The sequence below is a fragment of the Mustelus asterias genome, chromosome 8 (assembly GCF_964213995.1).
Source record: "Mustelus asterias chromosome 8, sMusAst1.hap1.1, whole genome shotgun sequence".
Lineage (NCBI taxonomy): Eukaryota > Metazoa > Chordata > Chondrichthyes > Carcharhiniformes > Triakidae > Mustelus > Mustelus asterias.
The window spans coordinates 76,429,018-76,451,722 of NC_135808.1; the positions used below are offsets into that span (position 1 = coordinate 76,429,018).

At 41.5% G+C, this 22,705-nt stretch overlaps 1 protein-coding gene across 1 annotated transcript in view; it reads left to right on the top strand.

Annotated features, from left to right (window-relative positions):
- LOC144497750 (zinc finger protein GLIS3-like) overlaps positions 1-22,705 on the top strand; it is a 212,917-nt gene that overhangs the window by 89,079 nt on the left and 101,133 nt on the right. Inside the window, exon 3 of the mRNA XM_078219188.1 lies at positions 18,278-18,439. Coding sequence (XP_078075314.1) covers positions 18,278-18,439 — 162 coding nt within the window. The remainder of the gene's footprint in view (positions 1-18,277; positions 18,440-22,705) is intronic.

Here is a 22,705-nt window from a genome sequence, read left to right on the forward strand (position 1 = left end):
CCTCCCCAGGCAGCGTGTTCCAGACATTCATCACTCTCTGTGTAAACTTGCCTCAGACATCTCTAAACTTTTCCCCAGGCACACTCATAATCTTGTAGACTTCTATCAGGTCGCCCCCAACCTCCGTCATTCCAGTGAGAACAAACCAAGTTTCTCCAACCTCTCCTCATAGCTAATGCCCTCCATATCAGGCAACATCCTGGTATGGGGCTGATCATTTTTAGGACTGAGGATAGGAGAAATTACTTCATTAAAAGGGTTATGAATCTTTGGAATTCTCTACCCCAGAGGGTTGTGGATGTTTCATTGTTGAAATGATTTAAGGCTGGGATAGACTGATTTTTGGTGTCTCAGGGAATCGAGGGTTATGGAGAATGGCCAGGAAAGTGGAGATGAAGCCCAAGGTCAGTCCTGATCATATTGAATGGCGGAGCATGCTCAATGGGCCACATGGCCTACTCCCACTTGTATTTTTTGTGTTGTTGTGATTAAAGGGAAATGTGAAGGACTGACATCTACTGTCTCATTAGCAAGACATCTACGGCAATCACCTGAGGTATTCAACTGTTGGAGATGGACTATTAAGACTAATTGCTTGGACCCTGGCTGTTAGCTTCCAGACATGAACTAATCACCTTTGGAATACACAGATAATGTCTTCTTTCTTAATTTCCCTGGCAGTTGGAGAAGGAAGGTCAGATGACAAGTCAACCCTTTGCATGTTATAAGCATGTTTTCCCAGCAAAACTGAGGACAAGCAGCTAAGGGAGTAGACCTAAGTGAGGTCGCTCCTACCTCCTTTCTCCAACACACCTGGTAAGATTTGAGTCCTGTTTGGTGACTGAGATCATCCAGGGACACTCTGCTGCAGACAGAGAGTTCTTAAAAAGAACCCAACCCAACACTGTCTCCTGAAGAACAAGCATATCAGTTATCTACACATTTAAATTGGATGCATCGAGACCATCAAATTCAGCCAGAAGCCAGTCGAGTCGCCAAACTGCAGAGTGTATATTCTTTTATGGTTATTTAATATCCTCTTAGATGGTCGATCTTTCCTCACTCAGTAATCTATATTTGTGTGTGTGTGTGAGAACTTCGAGTATGTGTGTGCCGGTCCATGTTTTACTATTTTACTTTGAATAGTTTAAGTATAATAAAACTGATCTCTTTCTTTGTTAAACTCAAAGAGACTTGGATGTGCTTGTACAAAGAACACAAAATACAGGTTCAGCAAGCAATTAGAAAGGAAAATGGTATGTTGGCCTTTTTTTGCAAGGGTATTGGAGAACAGGAATAAAGAGTCTTGCTAAAACTGTACAGGGCTTTGGTGAGACCATATCTGTGCAGTTTTGATCTCCACATTTAAGGTAAGATATACTTGCATTAGAGACGGTACAACTAGGGTTCACTAAGTTGGTCTGTGGGATGAGGGGCTTGTCCTATGAGATGCTGAGAAAATTGGTCATAGCTTGGTTCTTTTATGATCACAGCACGTAAACACTCATTGAATTGGCAAATATATCCTTTTCAAATAAACAAACTTGTTGTGATTAAATGAGGAGAGGACAAAGAGGAGAGCCATTTGAACCCTCCTCACCAGTCATAACAATTGGCATGTATAACACCATTAAAGATGACTTGTTCCATATTCTTTGACTCACCTAGGAATGGGAACTTAAGTATGCATGTCTCCGTATTTAATTTTTAAAATATTTTATTTGTCTTTAAAACATTGTCGATTTAACATGTTTCATCCTAGTGCTTAACTCCAACATGTGAAAACTAGAATGTGATCTAGTCTGAGTGCCCAATGAGTTCAACTGACCAATCAAGCTTTGCAATAGCCATGCTGCTTCTTTTGATATAACTTCGGGCAGAATCTCATGCCCTCCCCTGTGGTGCGTTTGGTGGCAGGTGGGGACATCACATGCCACAGGCCTCATCTGGCAAATATGTCCTTCAGCACTCAGTCAGTTCAATCAGTAGCGGTGCTACTGAACCCGTCTTGGTGAAGAGCATTGATGTTTCCCTCCCACACTACCCTAGAACCATAGATTCCCTACAGTGCAGAAGGAGGCCATTCAGAACAGCGAATCTGCACCGACTCTCCAAAAGAGCATCTTACTCAGGCCCACCCCCGGCCTATCCCTGCAACTTTAAGCATTTCCCATGGCTAATCTACGTAATATACACATCTTTGCGCACTAATGAGCAATTTAGCATGGCCAATTCACCTAACTTGCACATCTTTGGACTGTGGAAGGAAACCAGAGCATCCAGAGGAAACCCACGTAGACGTGGGGAGAACATGCAAACTCCACACAGTCAGCTGTGGAATCAAACCTGGGTCCCTGAGACAGCAGTGCTAACCACTGTGCCACTGTTCCCTTGTACCCTTGCTACCTTCAGTACTTCTTCCAAGTCGTGTTCAACATGGAGTAGCACTGACTCATCAGCTGAGGTGGTAATCAGCAGTAGTTTCCTTGCACATATTTGATCTTATGCTATACAATTTCATGAGGACAGAAGTCAATGTTGATGCTTCCCAGAATAACTTCCTTCTGACTGCATACCACTTTGCTACTATCTCTGGAGGGTCTGTCCTATTGGTGGGACAAGATATATCCAGGGTTGATGATGGAGGGACATAGGTTGTAAGGCATGATTTGTTGAGTATGACACTGTCAGGCTGTTGCTTGAGGGACAACAGTCCCAATTTTGGCACAAGCCCCCAGATGTTAGAAAAAATGCAATGTAAGACAAGTCAGCTTTCCACCACAATTATCTTATTCCGTGTAAAGGCATGAAAGGACTTTAATTTTTCTTATTACTTGGAGAATACAAAAAAGTAACCCCTTCCTAGCTGTTTTTCTGCAGGAATGATTTTTACAATTTGTAGTAATTTTTTTTTACAGTGTCTGCTATTGTTGTTTCTGCTACTTAGGTCAGTGCCAGATAGTCTGTGGATTTTATTCTTTCTTGACTTTCTGTAGTGGTTTGGAACAACTGAGTGGCTTGCTGGGCCATTTCAGAGGGCAGTTAAGAGTCAACCACATTGCTATGGGTCTGGAGTCATGTGTAGACCAAGCCAGGAAAGGATGGAAGATTTCCTTCCCTCAAGGGTGTTTGTGAATCAAATAGGTTTTTATGACAATCCAATAGTTTCATGGTTATCATTTCTTAGACTAGCTTTTTGTTAAATTCAGGTGTTTAAAAAATTCCACAGCTGCTATTGAGTATTTGCCTAGTTTCTGGGTTACAAGTCCAGGAAAATTACACTACACCATCAACTCCTCTTTTAGTTGGAACACAGCCGATTTTCAACAAAACAGATATCACCAAAACTCCCATACCCTGGGAGCGTCATTCAGACCATAGATGCATTTATTTAATTTCTAAAGTTTGCCTTCTGTACCTGATGCCTCTTTGGGCAGTTTCAGAAACATTTCCCTCTTAAATGTTGATTTTATGTTGGTTGACTTACACGTCCATGAATATCTGGCCAAAAGATTTTAAGATTACTTTTCCAGCTGTGTTAGAGTCCATACTAATATCTGTATCATCAGTCACTCTTCAAAAAGCCTAGCAATTAGCCTTGCTTTTGCCATACGTATCCCATCTGCAAGAATTTCTTCCATACAAATCCATCTGTGTGAAAAAGCTGGTTAATTCTTATCTGGTACCTCAGAATCAACTCCAAAATCTCCCCAACCATCTAATTCCCTTTGTTTTGCCTTTCATATTAGCTTATTTCCAGATTTATTGGCAGCCACCAAACTTATTTATGAAGACCTCAGTTTCTAATTCTGTTCTGAGACTGCTTCATTATATTAATTTCATTGTCTAATCTACTCAAGCTATGACCTCTACTTGCACTTTGATTTCTGTAGTACTGGAGGCTTTTCCTACAATGCATAATTGTTTTCTAACACAAAACGTCAGTACTTGCAAAGTGCTTTCTTACTCTCCACTTTTCAACCCAATCTGCCAGTCTGTGGGCCTTGCTTCTTAGCCAACAATCTGAACATTCAACCAATATTATTTTAAAAATAGGTTTCTGTTAAAGATTTTTCATTTTTTACCAATAACACAACAAACCTTCAGAAATTGGTACAGAAGAGTATGATCATTTTTGCAGGAAGAGACAGAAAATACCAACACAGTTGGTTTGTATTATTCATTGGATCCTGTGTCAAAATGCCGAGTTTATCATCAAAAACTTTGAAAATGTTTGCAGTCATCACCTGCAACATCTTCGAGAGCACCAGACCCAGAGCCTGCTCTCCAACCAGGTCTCCATTTTGAGGGCTCAGCTCCATCCGGGATGCGTTCAACTGCTCCTTTTTATCAGGGATTTTCTTGACACTCCTTGGCACTTTGTCACCAAAACTCCACCAAAAATCTTCCAAGGACATAGCATGGAGTATACACTCCAGGATAATCCGATTATGAGCTGTGCATCAGGATGAAAGGATTTAAAAATTATCAGTACCAGAGCTTGCAGAAACACAACTATTGCTGTGCTTGCATCACATGACACCACCCCCCCCTCTTCATTCAGCAATATTAAACTTGCCGGTAGGTTTTCGAAACATCCCACAGTTGGACATCCCTCTATTCAGTAAACTCCTCTGGAATATATGTGATCCAACCACCCAGATAGGGCAATTGGCCTATGGATGTGACTTCTCTGTCATGTATCATGAACTCTCACATTGCCACTATCCAACCCTTGATCTGCTGTATTCTGTTCTTCAGGAAGTTCATCACAAAGCATTTGAGGTACAAGGTGCCCCTATTTACTTCTATCAACTGTTCAGAAGTCCAAGATTAAGCAATTAATTTTAATTAATCATGAGAAATGAACTTTGATAGTTTGATTCCACATTCATTAAGTATTGTCTTACCTTCACAATTTTTTGCTTTATCGGGACCTTTTCAATTCTATGACCCTCTTATTCATAATACACCAAATCATCTGAATTAAATTGTTTCAGTTAGAACATAGAATCGTGCAATGGTTACAGCACAGATGGAGGTCATACAGCCCTTCATGTCTGTGCCAGTTCTTTGCAAGAACAACTCAGGTATTCCCACTCCCTGCCCTTTCCCCGTAGTCATGATGTGGAGATGCCGGCGTTGGACTGGGGTAAACACAGTAAGAAGTCTCACAATATCAGGTTAAAGTCCAACAGGTTTATTGCATTCCAACCATTATTTTGTAAATTGAGTTTGTGTCTTTATATGCCCTGTTTGTGAACAGAGCTCCCACTTACCTGACGAAGGAGCAGTGCTCCGAAAGCTAGTGGCTTTTGCTACCAAATAAACCCGTTGGACTTTAACCTGGTGTTGTGAGTCTTCTTACTGTGCTTTCCCCATAGCCCTACATTTTGTGTTCTTTTCAAATAAGCATCCAATTTCCTTTTGAAAACCATGATTGAATCTGCTTCGACCATAATTTTAGGCAGTTCATTCCAGATCCTAACCAATCACCAAATAAAAACATTTTACTTCATGTCATCATTGGTTTTTTTGTTAAGCATTTTAAGCCAACGACCTCCTGCCAATGAGAACACTTTGCCTCCATCCACTTTGTCCAGATCCCTCATACTTTTGAACACCTCCACTGAATTTCCTCTCAACCGTTTCGAAGAAGAAAAGCTTCAGCTTCTCCAATATATTTACATAACTGAAGTTAGACCCTAAGAACATAAGAACTAGAAGCAGGAGTAGGCCATTTGGCCCCTTGAGCCTGCTCCGCCATTCAATAAGATCATGGCTGATCTTTTTGTGGACTCACAAAAGGGTATACTGGAACTGGAGGGGGTGCAGAGGAGGTTCACTAGGTTGATTCCGGACTTGAGAGGGTTGGCTTATGAGGAGAGACTAAGTAGACTGGGACTATACTCATTGGAATTTAGAAGAATGAGGGAAGATCTTATGGAAACACTTAAAATTATAAAGGGAATAGATAAGATAGGAGCAGGGAGGTTGTTTCCTCCCTGAATGAAAGCGGGAAGGCGGGGGGGGGGGGGGGGGGAGGTCATGTGTGATGCAAGCACAGGAATAGTTGTGTTTCTGCAAGTTCTGGCACTGATAATTTTTAAGTCCTTCCACTTATCCGCCCGCTCACCATAATCCTTAATTCCTTTACTGTTTAAAAATCAATTTATCTTTGCCTTAAAAACATTCAACAAGATAGCCTCAACTGCTTCACTGGGCAGGGTATTCCACAGATTCACAACTATTTGGATGAAGAAGTTCCTCCTCAACTCAGTCCTAAATCTGCTCCCCCTTATTTTGAGGCTTTGCCCCCTAGTTCTGGTTTCACCTGCCCGTGGAAACAACCTCCCTGCTTTCCTATCTATTCCCTTTATAATTTTATATGTTTCCACAAGATCCTCCCTCATTCTTCTAAATTTCAATGAGTCTAGTCCCAGTCTACTTAGTCTCTCCTCATAAGCCAACCCTCTCAAGTCCGGAATCAACCTAGTGAATCTCCTTTGCAACCCCTCCAGCGTCATTTTACCCTTTCTCAAGTAAGGAGACCAAAACTGTATTCCAGGTGTTGTCTCACCAGCACCTTACACAGCAGCAACATAACCTCCCTGTTTTTAAACTCCATCCCTCTTGCAATGACGGACAAAATTTAATTTGCCTTCTTAATTACCTGCTACACCTGCAAACCAACTTTTTGTGATTCATGCACAAGGACACCTAGATCCCTCTGCACATCTGCATGCTGCAAGATCTTACCATTTAAATAATAGTCCATTTTGCTGTTATTCCTACCAAAATAGATGACCTCACATTTGCCAACAATGTACTCCATCTGCCAGACCCTTGCCCACTCACTTAAACTATCTATATCCCTTTGCAGACGTTCAGTGTCCTCTGTACACTTTGTTCAACCACTCATCTTTGTGTCATCTGCGAACTTTGACACATTACACTTAGTCCGCAACTCCAAATCATCTATGTAAATTGTAAACAATTGCAGTCCAAACACTGATCCCTGAGGCACACCACTAGTCACTGATCGCCAACCAGAAAAACACCCATTTATCCTGACTCTTTGCTTTCTGTTAGTTAACCAATCCTCTATTCATGCTAATACATTACCCGTAACACTGTGCACCTTTATCTTATGCAGCAGCCGTTTGTGCGGCACCTTGTCGAATGGAAATCCAGATGCACCACATCCACCGGTTCCCCATTGTCCACCAGGCTCATAATGTCCTCAAAGAATTCCACTAAATTAGGTAGACATGAGCCTTAGCCTTTCATGAACCCATGCTGTGTCTTCCCAATGGGACAATTTCTATCCAGATGTCTCACTATTTCTTCCTTGATGATAGATTCAAGCATTTTCCCTACAACAGAAGTTAAGCTAACCGGCCTATAGTTACCCACCTTTTGTGTACTTTTTAAAAAAAACAGTGGCGTCACATTTGCTGTTTTCCAATCTGCAGGAACCACCCTAGAGTCCAGCGAATTTTGGTAAATTACCACGAGTGCATTTGCAGTTTCCCCCACCATCTCTTTTAGTAGCCTGGGATGCATTCCATCAGGGCCAGGAGACTTGTCTACCTTTAGCCCCATCAGCTTACCTGACACGGCTTCTTGAGTGATAATGATCGTTTCTAGGACCGCACCTGCCATAGCCTTCTTGTCATCAATTTTTGACATGTTATTTGTGTCTTTCACTGTGAAGACTGACACAAAATATCTGTTCAATGCCTCAGCCATTTCCTCATTTCCCATTATTAAATCCCCCTTCTCATCCTCTAAAGGACCAACGTTTACCTTGGCCACTCTTTTTCTTATTATATGTGTAGAAACTTTTGCTATCTGCTTTTATATTCTGAGCTAGTTTACTCTCATAATCTATCTTACTTTTCTTTATAGCTTTTTTCATGGTTTTCTGTTGACCTTTAAAGATTTCCCAATCCCCTAGTTTCTAAGTTCTTCATCCCTGCATCCCTTTCAGAATTGTATGCTTTATTCTGTATTGCTATTCCTTCCTCCAATTAAAATGTCTCTCCTCACAAGCAAACACCTCCAAACCCAATAACCACAGTTTAAATCAGTGTACATTTATAAGTGAATCAATAGTTATAGTCCATTATCTGTCTACAATTAAATACAATTAATATAAAATTAACACTTACAAAATCAGGATGACACAAAGTGCTTCAAAGCAAATGAAGTATTTTTTGAAGTGGAGTTAATATAGGAAAATACAACAGCACATTTGCATTGTGCAACATTCCTACATTTACAGATATTTACAGCACAGAAGGAGACCATTCTCCAATTAAAGCGTGCAAGGGGCGGACCACAGAAAGGTCTGTTGACCTTGGGCGAGATTTTCCAGTTTCAGGGTGAGAGCGGCTGGAAAATCTCACCCACTGTGTCCACAATGATCCACTACCACACTAATCCCATTTTCCATTTTGATTTGATTTGAATTCATTTATTATTGTCACATATATTAGCATACAGTGAAAAATATTGTTTCTTGCGCGTTATACAGACAGAGCATACTATTCATAGAGAAGGAACCAAGAGAGTGCAGAATGTAGTGTGACAATCATAGCTAGGGTATAGAGAAAGATCAACTTAATGCGAGGTAGGTCCATTCAAGATTCTGATGGCAGCAGGGAAGGAGCTGTTCTTGTGTTGGTTGGTACATGACCTCAGAATTTTGTATCTTTTTCCCGACGGAAGAAAGGAAAAGAGAATGTCCAGGGTGCATGGGGTTCTTAAAAATGCTGGCTGCTTTGCCGAGGCAGTGGGAAGTGTAGACAGAGTCAACGGATGGGAGGCTGGTTTGCGTGATGGATTGGGCTATATTCACGATGTTTTGTCGTTTCTTGCGGTCTTGGGCAGAGCAGAAGCTGTGATACAACTAGAAAGAATGCTTTCTATGGTGCATCTGTAAAAGTTGGTGAGAGTCGTAACTGACATGCCAAATTTCCTTCGTCTTCTGAGAAAGTAGAGGCGTTGGTGGGCTTTCTTAACTATAGTGTCGGCATAGGGGTACCAGGACAGGTTGTTGGTGATCTGAACAGCTAAAACCTTGAAGTTCTCAACCCTTTCTACTTCGTCCCCGTTGATGTAGACAGGGTCATGTTCTCCTCAATGCTTCCTGAAGTTGATGACAATCTCCTTTGTTTTGTTGACATTAAGGGAGAGATTATTCTCACCGCACCAGTTCACCAGATTCTCTATCTCATTCCTGTACTCTGTTTCGAGTTGAAGGGAAATTTGGCCACACAGTCATAGGTGTAAAAGGAGTATAGTAGGGGGCTGAGAACACAGTGAGGCACTGATATTGAGGATGATTATGGAGGAGGTGTTGTTGCCTATCCTTACTGATTGTGGTCTGTGGGTTAGGAAGTTCAGGATCCAGTCGAAGAGGGAGGAGCCGAGGGCCAGGCCACGGAGTTTGGAGATGAGTTTCGTAGGAATAATGGTGTTGAAGGCTGAGTTGTAGTCAATAAATAGGAGTCTGAGAGAGGTGTCTTTGTTATCTAGGTGTTCCAGGGTTGAGTGCAGGACTAGGGAGATGGCATCTATTGTGGACCTGTTGCGGCAGTAGTAAACTGTAGTGGATCCAGGCAGTCCGAGAGACGGGAATTGACTCGTGCCATGACTAGCGTCATGTCTGAGCCATCAGAAGATAGTCATTAAGGCACGCTTCTTGGCTTTTCTTTGGCACTGGGATGATGGTTGTCTTCTTGAAGCAGATAAGGACCTCAAATTGTTGTAAAGATAGGTTGAAGATGTCTGCGAATACCCCCGCCAACTGATCCGCGCAGGATCAGTACCCCATCCGGGCCAGTCGCTTTCCGTGGGTTGACCTTTGAGAAAGTTGCTCTGACATCTGCAGTGGTGACCTCAGATATAGGTTCATCCAAGGCTTCCAGGGTGGCGGGCGTGCTCTCGCTGACCTCTTGCTCAAAACGGGCGTAGAATGCATTGAACTTATCAGGGACGGATGCATTGGAGCCGGCAATTTTGCATGCCTGTTATGTCTTGCAGACCTTGCCATAATCGGTGGGGGTCTGTGTGGCTAGCCTGGGACTCTAGCTTGGTCCGGTACTGTCTTTTGGCATCTTTGATGGATCTCCTTAGATCATATCTGGCTTTCTTGTATATGTCAGGGTCGCCTGACTTGAACGCCTCAGACCTGGATTTCAGCAAGCAGTGGATATCCATGTCATCCATGGTTTCCGGTTGGGAAACACGTAGATTTGCTTCTTTGGCACACAGTCTTCTACACACTTACTAATGAAGTCAGTTATTGTAGTGGAGTACTCGTTCAGGCTGGTTGCAGAGTTTTTAAATACTGACCAGTCCACTGACTCCAAGCAGTCCTGTAGGAGATCATCTAATTCCTCAGACCAACATTGCATGACTTTCTTTGATGGGTTCTCCCGCTTCAGTTTTTGCCTGTAAGCTGGGAGCAGGAGCAAAGCCTTGTGGTCTGATTTGCCAAAGTGTGGGCGGGTGATAGAGCGGGAGGCATGTTTGATATTTGTGTAGCAGTGGTCTAGGATGTTTGGGCCTCCGGTGGAACAGGAGATGTGTTGGTGGTAACTTGTTAGTACACTCTTGAGCTTGGCCTGATTGAAGTCCCCGGCCACGATGAACAAGGCATCGGGATGTTTCGTCTCAAGGCTATTTGTAGTGGTGTACATTTCATCCAGCATGATCTTCACGTCCGCATGGGGTGGGATGTAAACTGCCGTCAGGATAACGGAGATGAACTCCCACAGAAAGTAGTAGGGGCGACATCTTAGTGTCAGGTATTCTAGGTCTGGGAGCAGAAACTCACCAGTGTTGCTACGTTCAGGCACCACGAGGTGTTGATTAGAAAGCAGATCCCACTTGCCCTAGCCTTGCCTGTACGGACCATTCAATGGATTGAGAAGCCCTCTGGTTGTAGGGCACAGTCCGGTGAAGTAGGAGTGAGCCATATCTCAGTAAAACAGAGCACACAGCAGTCCCTCAGTTCTCTTTGGAAAGTAGTCTGGCTTTAAGTTCGTCTAGCTTGTTTTCCAGAGATTGGACATTTGCAAGCAGTAAGCTGGGGAGGGGGGCTTTGGGACCGTGTTGTTTCACTCTCACCTGCAGCCCTACACATTTTCCACGCTTCCTGGAGAACTGCTTATTTTCATGCCTGGGAGACAGTGAGAGTAGTATGCGGCGTTAAGGGTATAGTTGTGTCTACTGAGGTTCTTAACTCTGGTCAGTGTGGATGGAGGATTTATTGCCTTGCTTGCGGTTCCTGCATCGGTAGATGGGTCTGCGGGGTCAGGTGTTTTGGGTTGCTGTCGCGCTGCGGTTTGGCTTCACCGGACGGTGGATATCCAGACCACGCTCCGGTTTGGACGGATCGAAAGCTGGTAAGTGGATGACACCTCTGGGATCGCGGATGAGCCGGTGGTCATTCCATATGTTGGGGTCTGCTGGGTCACTGCCAGGTTGGGGCCTTCCTTCGGAGGTCGGAGGATCTCTAGACCTGCAACTAAAGTTCCCTAGAGGTAGTCAGCACAAGTGAATTTCTACATACTTCCTAAATGCTACAAGAGTTTCAGATTCAACCACCCTTTCAGGCAGTGAGTTTCAGACTCCCACCACCTCTGGGCAAAAAAGTTTCTTTTCAACTGCCCTCTTAGCCTTCTAATTCTTACCTTAAATCTGGTTATTGATCCCTCTGCTAATGGAAAAAGTGTCTTCCTATCTCCCCAAATATGCCCCTCATGATCTTACATACCTTTATCAGGTCTCCTCTCAAACATTACTGCTCCAAGGTAAACAGCTCCAGCCTATCGAATGTTTCCTCATAGCTTGGACCGTCGAGCCCAGGCAACATACTGGTAAATCGCCTCTGCGCTCTCTCCAGTGCAATCGGTTCCTTCCTATAATGTGGCGACCAGAATTGCTTGAAATATTCCAGTTATAGCCTAACCAGCAATTGAAGTAACAATGAAATAATGACCAGATAACTTGTTTTTGACAATATGGGATGAGGGATAAATGTTGATCAGAAGAACTCTTATTTTTCTTGGAGTAGGACCTTTGGATCCTTTATGTCCGTCTGAACAGGTAAAAAGTGCCTCTTTTTAATATTGTAATCAAAAGATTGCATCTCCCATAATGCAGCACTAGCTCAGAATTGCACTGGACTTTCAACCTAGCCAAATGTGTTTGAGTTTCTGGAATGAGATTTAAACCAACAACGTTCTGACTTGGAGATGAGAGTGCTCACTGAGCTAATGCTGATACCCAACTTTTACTGTGGAGAAACATCTTACATGCTATAACTTATGTCCAGATCCTAGATCTTAAATAAAAGGAGACACTGTCAATAAGAAATTAGTGGTTAAATATATCAACTGCATCATGGAAAAGGCAGGTTTCAGGTTCGCCCATTGGTCCACACTGAATTATCAGATCACAGCCAACATGGAATTAAGAGTTTTGCAAAATTGGCTCAGAGCCCCTCTCGCCCATAAGTGATTTAAAACATGAACAAGAGTTTTTGTAGTGACTTTTGCTACCTTTGCTACTTTCTCAACTAGTGTGTAAATGTTGATTCATGATTGTCTGTGATGTCCCCCCAAACTAAACAAAATCTGTCCACACCATTGCTGTAGATAGTACACTCAAAGGAGGCCATGGATGTGGCAGTCACTATGGAATCATAATGAATTCAGAAAATGAAGGAAGGTAATTGTAGGGGTAAACAACATCTCTTATTTAGTAAGATAACTGTTAGAGTACATTAAAACTGGCGGTGTCTGAAAACCAGACATTTTTTCCCCATGCTCCCAGAGACTTGGCGAACCCTGACCCCACCCAGATCATATTGTGTCCCCTATTTGCTGAATTAAGAAGTTCCTTTTTTTCTCTAAAAGTTCTGAAATCTGGCATGGCCTCTGTCCAGAAGTTATCAGATTTGAGGGATTCAAATTTCTACAGCATTAGTTTTTCTCGAGGGGAAAAAATAAGTTCATATTAGAAAAACAATAGTTGCCTGTATCTTAGGAGTACCACTTTAAAGTCATTACTGGAGATTGCGGAAGTACATATGGTTTAAAAAGGTTCAAAGTTATTTGAATGGATACTCATTCTACCAAAACATTGATCATGAAATCTATTTATTCATTATAATTGTGGGTGACAACAATATTTAAAAATGTTAGTACTTGGTGGAATGATGAAAAACCCTCCTTACTGGGACAAAGAATGCCCTGTACATAACTATGAGTTGCTCTGAACAGTGACTTTAAGTTACAAGTCAATAATAATAATAATTCAATTAACATCAAAAGAGACAATGCATTATATGTCACTCTAGGCATGTATGTTGCATGCTGTTTTACATTATACAGCAAGGTGAAAATCCAAGGCCTCTGCAGCAGGACACTAACAAGATGGAAACAACAGGAAAAGACTAGATAAATCAGGAAGCAGTAGGTGACCCCAAGGTTAAATTAAAGCACACCTGAAAATTGCAGGAAGAAAACAAAGACTGAGGAAGGGAAGAAGCGTCATCGTTTTAAGATTCTTGGAAAGAATAGTTTCCCCACTGAATTGGTCAAATTAGTTTTGAATTCATACAGGAGGTAAACATTTATGACACATGTTTGGATTCTAGGAAAAACAAGGTAAAATTTGGATAAGCAATGATCATAGAACCAATAAAATATAGAGAAACAAGAAAAGCTACAATCAAGAGAAAGAGAGAGCGAGAGAGAATGAGATTGGGGACTAGCCGTGTGAAAAGGATTTCCTATCAGATCAAAGCATTGATAGCGTCAGTCAGTAATAACAACTGCTCAAACATCACAGTAGAGAACAAACTATGCTTTGACTTTCCAAAGCTTGTTTAACATGAAACAAACCCTGTTTCTTCTGACCACTTTTTCTGACCAGGTGCTGTCAAAGGAAAAAAATGTGCTTTATAAAATTATTAAAACAATGTTAAGTTCTACGTAAATCACTAATCAAAACCTGACGCACATCTCTCTAGCTGTAGAATTTTCAGTACAAAACAAAAAAAAATGGTTTGGATTGAAAATCTTAAGATTTTCCATGTGTTGTCTGTCTCCAATGTCAGTAGTCTATGACCTGCTCTTTCCTTACTGTTGTATAAAGGCCATTTTGTTTATCTGACCTGACAGCAACTACCATGGATATTAGTAAGGTTGCTGAGCAGCACACTGCTGCTATTTAGCTCCATAATGGTAAAAAAAGTTTCACTTATTCCATCACAGCTCATTTCCCCCAGAAATGTTACACAGGGCTACAATTGATATTCATTAAGACAGCCATGGTTTTCCCAGTTTTACGTTCGTTTTTATAACGATACATTAATGTTAAGAATGTGCTGAATATTACAGTTCCCCAGAAATAGATTATTTGGACTGGAGGCTCCTGTAAGATAATTACAAATAATCTATGATTTGCATCCTACTTATGCCATTGCCAATTTTGTGAATTTTTCTAATTTATCTGAGGGGAAAACAATTCAAAGCTAGTCTTGACTAATGGCTTTTCTTCCAACACTTCAGCGAAGACAAATCTGGTTCTTGTCACATATCATCCAGTCAAAATATGGAATTGGAAGCAGATTAGCTCTCAGTTCAAGAATATGTATTTATCTTGGATGATGTCTCAAGGTAAACTGAGAAATGGGAGCATTGTAATACATTTTTGGAAATAAAGATAATCATAATTTATGATTTTTAAAGTTTAAAATCAAATGTCAGTAATTAAACAATTCATATCTTTTTCAATTAAATAAGGTATTCTGAAAGTGTAAATTCTTCTTTTGCTTTATTCTAATTCATGCATTCCCTGTGTTTCACATGATCAGCAAATCTCATCTTCTGAGGATTGCATGGAGGTGCCTTCTGGATAGCTCACTGATGCTCCCTCCATTCTTACCCATGGGGAGCTAACTGATCTCAGTGCTTCCCTGAAATTTAACATGGCAACATGGATGTTGCGGGGAGGGGGGTGGGGAGATGACAGTCATGGTGGCTGGTTTGGGGGGAAATGTTATAATGTTAAAGAGGGAGAAGAATTGAGCTTCAATGCTGTAATTGCATCTGCAATATTTGTTGTTGCATCCATGAGGTGGAAAGGACAAAGGTAAACCAAGAGTAAAAATCTTAAATTGAGTGAAGGCCGCCTTTACTAAACTGAAGTGTAATTTGGCAAAAGTAAACTAGAAACAGTTACTTGAAGATAAATCAATGTGAGAGTGGTGTGATAAATTCATGGAGAAGATAGACAGGGTTTATAACAAATGTTCCTACAAAGTTCTTTCCCATGATAGTAGGTTTATTCACAGGATGCAGCATTACAGATCTCTGCCTAATAACTATCAACTCAGTGTCCCAAATGACTCTCTTTATACTGGATTTTTAAATGCACTTTCCTGAATGCGAATCAAACCCAGGCCATGATGGTGAATGCATTGAGTCCTAACCAGTACACCACTAGGGAATGGGGGGAAAAAAAGCACAATCGGTTTCATGGTCATCGTTAGACTTTTAATTCCAGACTTTTAATTCCAGACTTTTATTGAATGTAAATTTCACTAACTGCTGTGGCAGGATCCAAACGTGGGTTTCTGGATTGCCAGTCCAGCAACAATACCACTATGCCACCTCCTCTGACCCAAAAATAGGATTGGAACCGGTGTTTCCCATGGTCCTCTGAAGTACCAGTCCACCACCGTCTTGCCTGGAATAAAATGAAGGAACAACTCCTTCACTTCTGTTTAGGGAACTGGAGAATTCGGAGCAAATTGTTCATATTTTGAGGTTTTATGCGAATGGAATACTTTTTAAAAAGCAGCACCCAGGCAGGGACTGGAACTTTGAACCTGAAGATTGAAAGTCTGATGCTGTACTGATTGAGATACCCAGGCTCCACTTTCTTTGTATGTGCTCTCAGTCCTCAATCAAACAATGCCCATCATGTGTGTATTTTAACAATATAATCAGCCAATCCTTAAGAATATTAAGAGGTTTAGCATCTTTGGAAGTAGAGAAATCACCAGGACAAGGTGAAATGTATCCTGGTCTGCGAAGAGAAGAAATGGAGGAAATACCAGAGGCTCTGACCTTTATTTTTCAATGACCTCTGGCAGGAGTGGTGCTGGAGGATTGTAATATTGCATCATTGATTTAAAGGGAGGAAGGGATAGACTGAGTAATTATACACAGGTCAGCCCAACCTTGGTAATGGGAAAATTATAGGAAAAAATTCTGAGGTACAGCTTGAACTGTCATTCAGAACAGCATGGATTAATCAAGGGCAGTCAGCATGGACTTGTTAAGAGAAGGTCGTGTTTTACTAACTTTTGAGGAAGTAACAAGGAGGGTCGTGACCACATTTCATGCGGTCTACATTGATTTTAGCAAGGCTTTTGGCATGGTCCCACTGCAGACTGGCCAGAAATGTAAGAACCCGTAAGGTGCAAGGACAAGTGGCAAGTTGGATCCAAAATTAGTTCAATGACAGCAAACAAATGGTCAATGACTATAAAGCTGTTTCCAATGGGGTGCAGCAGGGCTCAGTACTTTGTTTTTTGGTTTTTGTAGTTTCTATAAATTATTTAGACTTAAATGTGGGGAAAAGTAAGAAGTTTGCAGGTGATACAGAAATTAGTCATGTGGTTGATAGTGAGGAAGCAAGCCGTGGACATCAAAAAGATATCAGTGGATTCATCAGATAGGCAGAAAATTGGCCAACAGACTTCAATCCAGAACAATGTGAAATAATGCACTTGAAACTGGGAGTAAACAATGTAAAGGAATATACAATAAATGATAGGATATATAAAAGTGTAGAGGACAAGAGGAACTTTGGCATGCATGTTCACAGATCTTTAAATGCAGCAGGACAGGTAGATAAGATGGCTAAGGTTGCCTATGGGATACTGTCCTTTACTATTCGAGGCATAGAGTATAAGAGCAGGATCTTATTCTAGACTTGTATAAATCACCAGTTAGACTGTAATTTAAATGCTATGAATGGATCTGCTCACTGCATTGCTGGAAGAATCTGATTGCATTAAAGAGAGTACATTGGATATTTATGTGGCTGTTGCCAGAAATTGAAAATTTTAGCTGTAAAGAAAGATTTGATAGGTTGGAATTAATTTCTTTGGAACAGTGGAGCCTATGGGGGAATTTAATTGAACTGCATTGGATTATGAGGGACTGAGGTGGAGTGGATTAGAAAAATCTATTTCCCTTGGCAGAAAGGTCAATACAGTAAGAAGTTTAACAACACCAGGTTGCTGTTAAACTTCTTACTGTGTTTACCCCAGTCCAACGCCGGCATCTCCACATCACGAAAGGTCAATAATCAGGGGACATAGATTTAAAGTAATTGGCAAAAGGATTAAAGAGGAGCTGAGAATTTTTTCTCTCTCTCTTAATCCAATCTTCTTTTTTTGTTTTCTTTCTGTACTTGATTTGACATTGAATTCAATCCCTTTAATTCACTCTCCTCAGTCTTTGTTTATTTCTCAATCCATAAATCTCTATAAAATGGAGATACACTGTCCCATCATTCACCAATGTCCCAAAAGCCCTCGCCACACTTCCAGCAACTGACATGGATAAAAGATTTGAGCTGCAAGGTACAGGAACATGTATATCTAACCACAAGATGCCCTACTCCAGCAAATTCCAGCCCACTATCTATCCCATTACAATAATCAGTCTCTATTAAAGAACCTATTGGATGTTTTCATACCAAATTCAGAGTGCAGTTTGGAGAAGACAGAATGACTTATTAATTGGTATAAACAGCACATAGGCTAAATCAACCCAGACAAGTTTAACTGTCAGCTTTGTGGCTACCAAGTTAAGTAAATCCCAAAAGGTTATTAATTTGTCTTTAGTGACATTCAGAAAGATCACTTTGAGAATAAAATGCCCTCTGTGTGTGTGAATTAAATCAACTTAGGTAATGTATGTTTTTGAAAGAGTTGATGAAGCGTAATTCAGCAAAAAAGAAACCAATTCAATCTTGTACTGTTCTAGGACATGTCGGTGTTGAAAGATTAAATTAATGGCACTGTTTCTTTTCTTTCATCCTTGAGTTAGTACAGATGTTACGCAGTGGTGATTTACTGGATGAGCACTGTTGGTTTACACTGTGGCCTTTGTAGCTAAACTGCCTTTATTAACTATTTCTTCATGGTAATATATATTTTTTTAATACTTTATTGCAGTTCGAGGGCTGTAATAAGGCATTTTCTCGACTAGAAAATCTCAAAATCCACCTGCGAAGCCACACAGGGGAAAAACCTTACCTTTGCCAGCACACTGGCTGCCAGAAGGCTTTCAGCAACTCCAGTGATCGTGCCAAACACCAACGAACACACCTGGACACAGTAAGAACTACACAGAAAGTTTTGCATTATGTTGTAACTGGTGGTTTTTCAGTACCTTGCCTTTTCTCTTATTGATAAAGTCAATCAAGGCAAGCTAGGAAAAGGATGGTAATGTTGAAAATCTGAAATAAAAAATATATTGGCTACGATTTTCTAGGCCTATTTGCCACAGGTGCAAATCCTGTTTTGGCCGCTAACTCTCATAAGAGGGCCAAATGGGCTTTGTGACGGCAAGATTATTTGAGATTTTCCCTGGCCCCCGCCAGTGATGTAATCAGGTTTGCACCCAGTGAGGATGTGAACCTGATTACTGTCAATTTGAATATATTTAAATATTCTTAAATAGCTTAATACTGTTGCTTCCAATGTTTCACTGCTGCCCCCCCCCCCCCTCCCCAGCCAGAAATAGAAACCAGCTGTGATAACCACACCGGGGTCTCGGAGGTGAGTATAGGTCCCAGAGGATTTGGTGCTGCCAACCTGGCACTTGCCACAGCCAGGAAGCAGTGCTGGGGCAGGACAGTGTGGCGAGGCCATGTGGCGGGGAGGTGATGGGTTGTACCTCCATTGCAGTGGGGATGCCCCAATGTCAGCGATGAAGGAGGGGGTCTTGTCACCCTAAAGCCTGCATGGTGTGAGGAGTTGATTTGAACATTAAGCGGTGTGGGGGGAGGTTGACCCTCTGTGTTCTGGGGTTGGGGGTGTTTCCCTTATCTGCCGGGGGTCCAGATGTATGTCCTGGGGCGGTTGGAGGTTGTGTGGGGGGATGGTGGGGAGAGGCTGTAATAATCATGCCAAGGCCAGTTTAGCATCACCATCATCCTTTACTTACAATGTGCATAAAGTATTGCTACAGTGTACAGGTCTGCCCCAGAGTCCTTCGACTGCCAGCCTGAGTGAAGCCAGCTGGTTTTAAAGGCCCATGGAGAGATCTGTTGACAATGCCCATGGCCATCATAACATTGCTCCCTCCTCAAGTCCATTTCTTCCCCAACACTCCCGCTATGGGAGGACTTTTTGGCGATTGGCCTGGAGTCAATTGGGGGATTAACCACATCAGTGGGTGTGAAGTGAATTGGAGACCTTCGGAAGCACTGTAAAGCTACTGGCACTGGTTCTCCCTGAGGTCTTGCTTCATTTGGGGCACTAGTCTCTTCCGCTTCTATCTTGGAATCCGTGTACTCATCACCTAGAGGGAGAAGCGAAGGGTCGACGCTGGCAGTGGTCATCCCCATGCCTGGTAATGAGGCCTCACTGACATGGGTTCCGTACTCCTGGATAATCCAGGTGCTTTCTGACAATTTTGCTCTGCACTTGGGCCTTATAAGACATGGGCCATGTTTTTCCCATTACGATCAACTGAGACCATCCCCAGAGTTTCTCATGTGGACTCGGTTACCGGTTTTGAATGTTCTTTGTGTCCTTGCCGATTTATTGTTTTTTTTCGATTCTCTTATTGTTTCGCCATCCTCCCCGCCAGGTTTGGGAACAGTAGGCTTAATCTTGTCCAAAACCTCTGTCCCATTAATAATTCCGCTGCGGCAATTCCTGTCATTGTGTGAGGGGTAGCACTATCGTCAAATAAAGAATTGTGCCAGTTTGGTTGTGGGTTGCTTCACGTTGAGCTTAAAGGTCTGCACCACCTGTTTAGCCAACCCATTCAATGACGGGTGATAGGGTGTTGTCCTCATGTGTTTGATTCCATTGGAAAGCATGAAGGTCTGAAATTCAGTGCTTGTAAAGGCAGTGCCATTTCAGAAACCAGGACTTTAGGTATCCTGTGCGTGCAGAAACTTTGTCGTAGTTTCTTAATGGTAGCATGGAAAGTGGTGGGTCTCTTGCGATGTATCTCCAACCATTTGGAATGCACATTGAACATAATTAAGAACATGGAACCCATAAAAGGCCCAGAGAAGTCCACGTGCACCTGCACCCAGATCCCAGTGGGCCACTCCCATAGTTGTAGGGAGACTGAGGGGGAGAGTTTTTGACTCTCTTGGCACAACTCGCACTGTCTGACCAAGTTGGTAATGTTGGTAAGACTGGGCCACGACATGTAGCTCCTAGCTTGCATTTTCAGGATGTTATATCGAGTTCACTTACTGACACTTAGTCAGTCTTCAAAAACCTTGATCTCAAAGTACAATCAACCATCTGTCCGATATAGCCAAGACACAATTTGATCTGTAATGCCATTTGTGTAATGGACATTATTTTATTCAATGTTGTTATTTTACTGATTTAGTTTGCAGTAACTCACTGAGAGGTTGTAGAATAACAGTTTTCACATGGGTGATTTTGTATCTGGAGTTTTTGCAGCACTGATTCCAGGTTAACTGTCTTCTGAGGAAGCAGTTTCAGGGCAAACCCATCGGGCTGAATGTTCAGGGCTTCCAAATGATGAAAAGGGGGCAGTAGCACCCTGAAAATGGTGGAGAGAAACTATTGCCCCATCACTGCCATCACTGTAGTTGTTTCCATTTTTGCTGAGCTTATCTGACTAAGGCAGACACCTATAGAGGACACATCATCCATTTAGAAATTGAAATCAATGTGACCCTGATAACATTTTTGGAATTGCATCATGCCCCTTTCACTCAGTATCAGTTGGCAGCCCATTCAAAGAGAAGCTCAAAAGGAACAAATTATTTTAGTGGGGATAGGGGAACTGGGGAAGTTCCTCCAAGTTCCACAAAACCATCTAGGGCTGTTACTTCTTCTGCTTGTATCCTTTCCTGTTGTGTACATGTATCAGAATTCTACTGAGCCCACTGTGATATGAAAATATATAGCAGAACAGAAGTTGTTGAAGAGCAATAATATAAATGTAAGCGTCATTGTTACACTGTTCTGCCTCTTTATTTGAAAAATACTTGTTGTAAAAATACATGTTCATTTTGCTTTCAGAGAGATGTGTTCAGTGGCTTTCATTAACTTGCTATTTGTTACTTCACACTATTTGTATTTTTGCATTATCTTTATCAGTTTTAAGAGTATAAAATTTGGTCCCAACATTTAAGTCAGTAAATTCACTCCTGGGATGTGGTACACAGGTCAGCAAAGACCCAGATCCAATATCTTATCTGTCATGAGTTCACTAACCTTGGCAGAAATACTTATGGAAGCAGTACTGTTGTCCTTAGTTTTTCTGTCTAGGGAGGTGGAAAGAATTAATGTCGATTGACTCCTGTTGGAAAAGTTTTTAATGTAAACATCAAGTAAAGGCAGAATAAGGATTGACTGCAGTACTTCTCAAGGAGGACTAGCCAATGTACACTTGCCTTGGCACACACGAAGAATGGTACTCAGGCCATTAAATTACATTGATCTACACTCAGCTAAAAGCGGGAGATAAAACTGATAGGAAATGTATGCCAGCAAGGCTGTACGATAGTTTACATAATCGAGCCAGGTAATATATAAAACATGTGTTTTGGACTGTTGGAGGAATTATAATTAAATAAAATAAAACAGATGCTGAACCTGTTTGAATTTATAAACATTTGTCATGGGATACAGGAGATATTGCTTCACCTTACATTGTAATATTCAACTGTTAATGTCTGTACTGTGTTAATATGTGAACTGCCTAAGCGTAAAACTTTTAATTCTTCCTTCTCTTCTTTGTGCTTTCCTTTCTTTGCCAAGGAATTTCTGTCTTCAGAGCCCAGGTACCATTCATTCAATGATTTCAATGGATGATTATAGAGATAAGTCTGGTACATAATGCAGCAAATTTTTGTCTTCACTTTGGCAATAATCTGGTTGAGTGCAATGCTTGCCCATTATAGAGACCACCCAATTTTCATTCCATTGAAATCAACAGAGTGACTGTCTAACCTGACGGGGAAGAATGCGCTCTCCTAGATTACTGTTAATGTGACAAAGACAAAAAATTACCCTGTTGAAGTGTTCATACACGTGTCAGAAATGTTTTTTTTACCTTATGACAGTACTTTGTATTTAAATGTGCCAGCCCTCAGTGTAAACTTGCCATGAAGTTGGAGATATTGATACATGAGGTACCAGATCAGAGCTTCATGGCGTTCTGCCTAGAGACAATAGAACTCTGTAGCAATTCAATGTAGCAGTTGTGCCAATGGGATAGCAGAGTTAAATGAAGTTTAAAAAAATTTCTAACAGTGGTCCAATCATCCTGCATTGTGCAATTACTTGTTAGACTGGTCTCATAAGCTTACCTAAATACACCTCAGTATATTACACTGTCCAACTTGTAATAATGTAATTATAATGATTCTTCATATC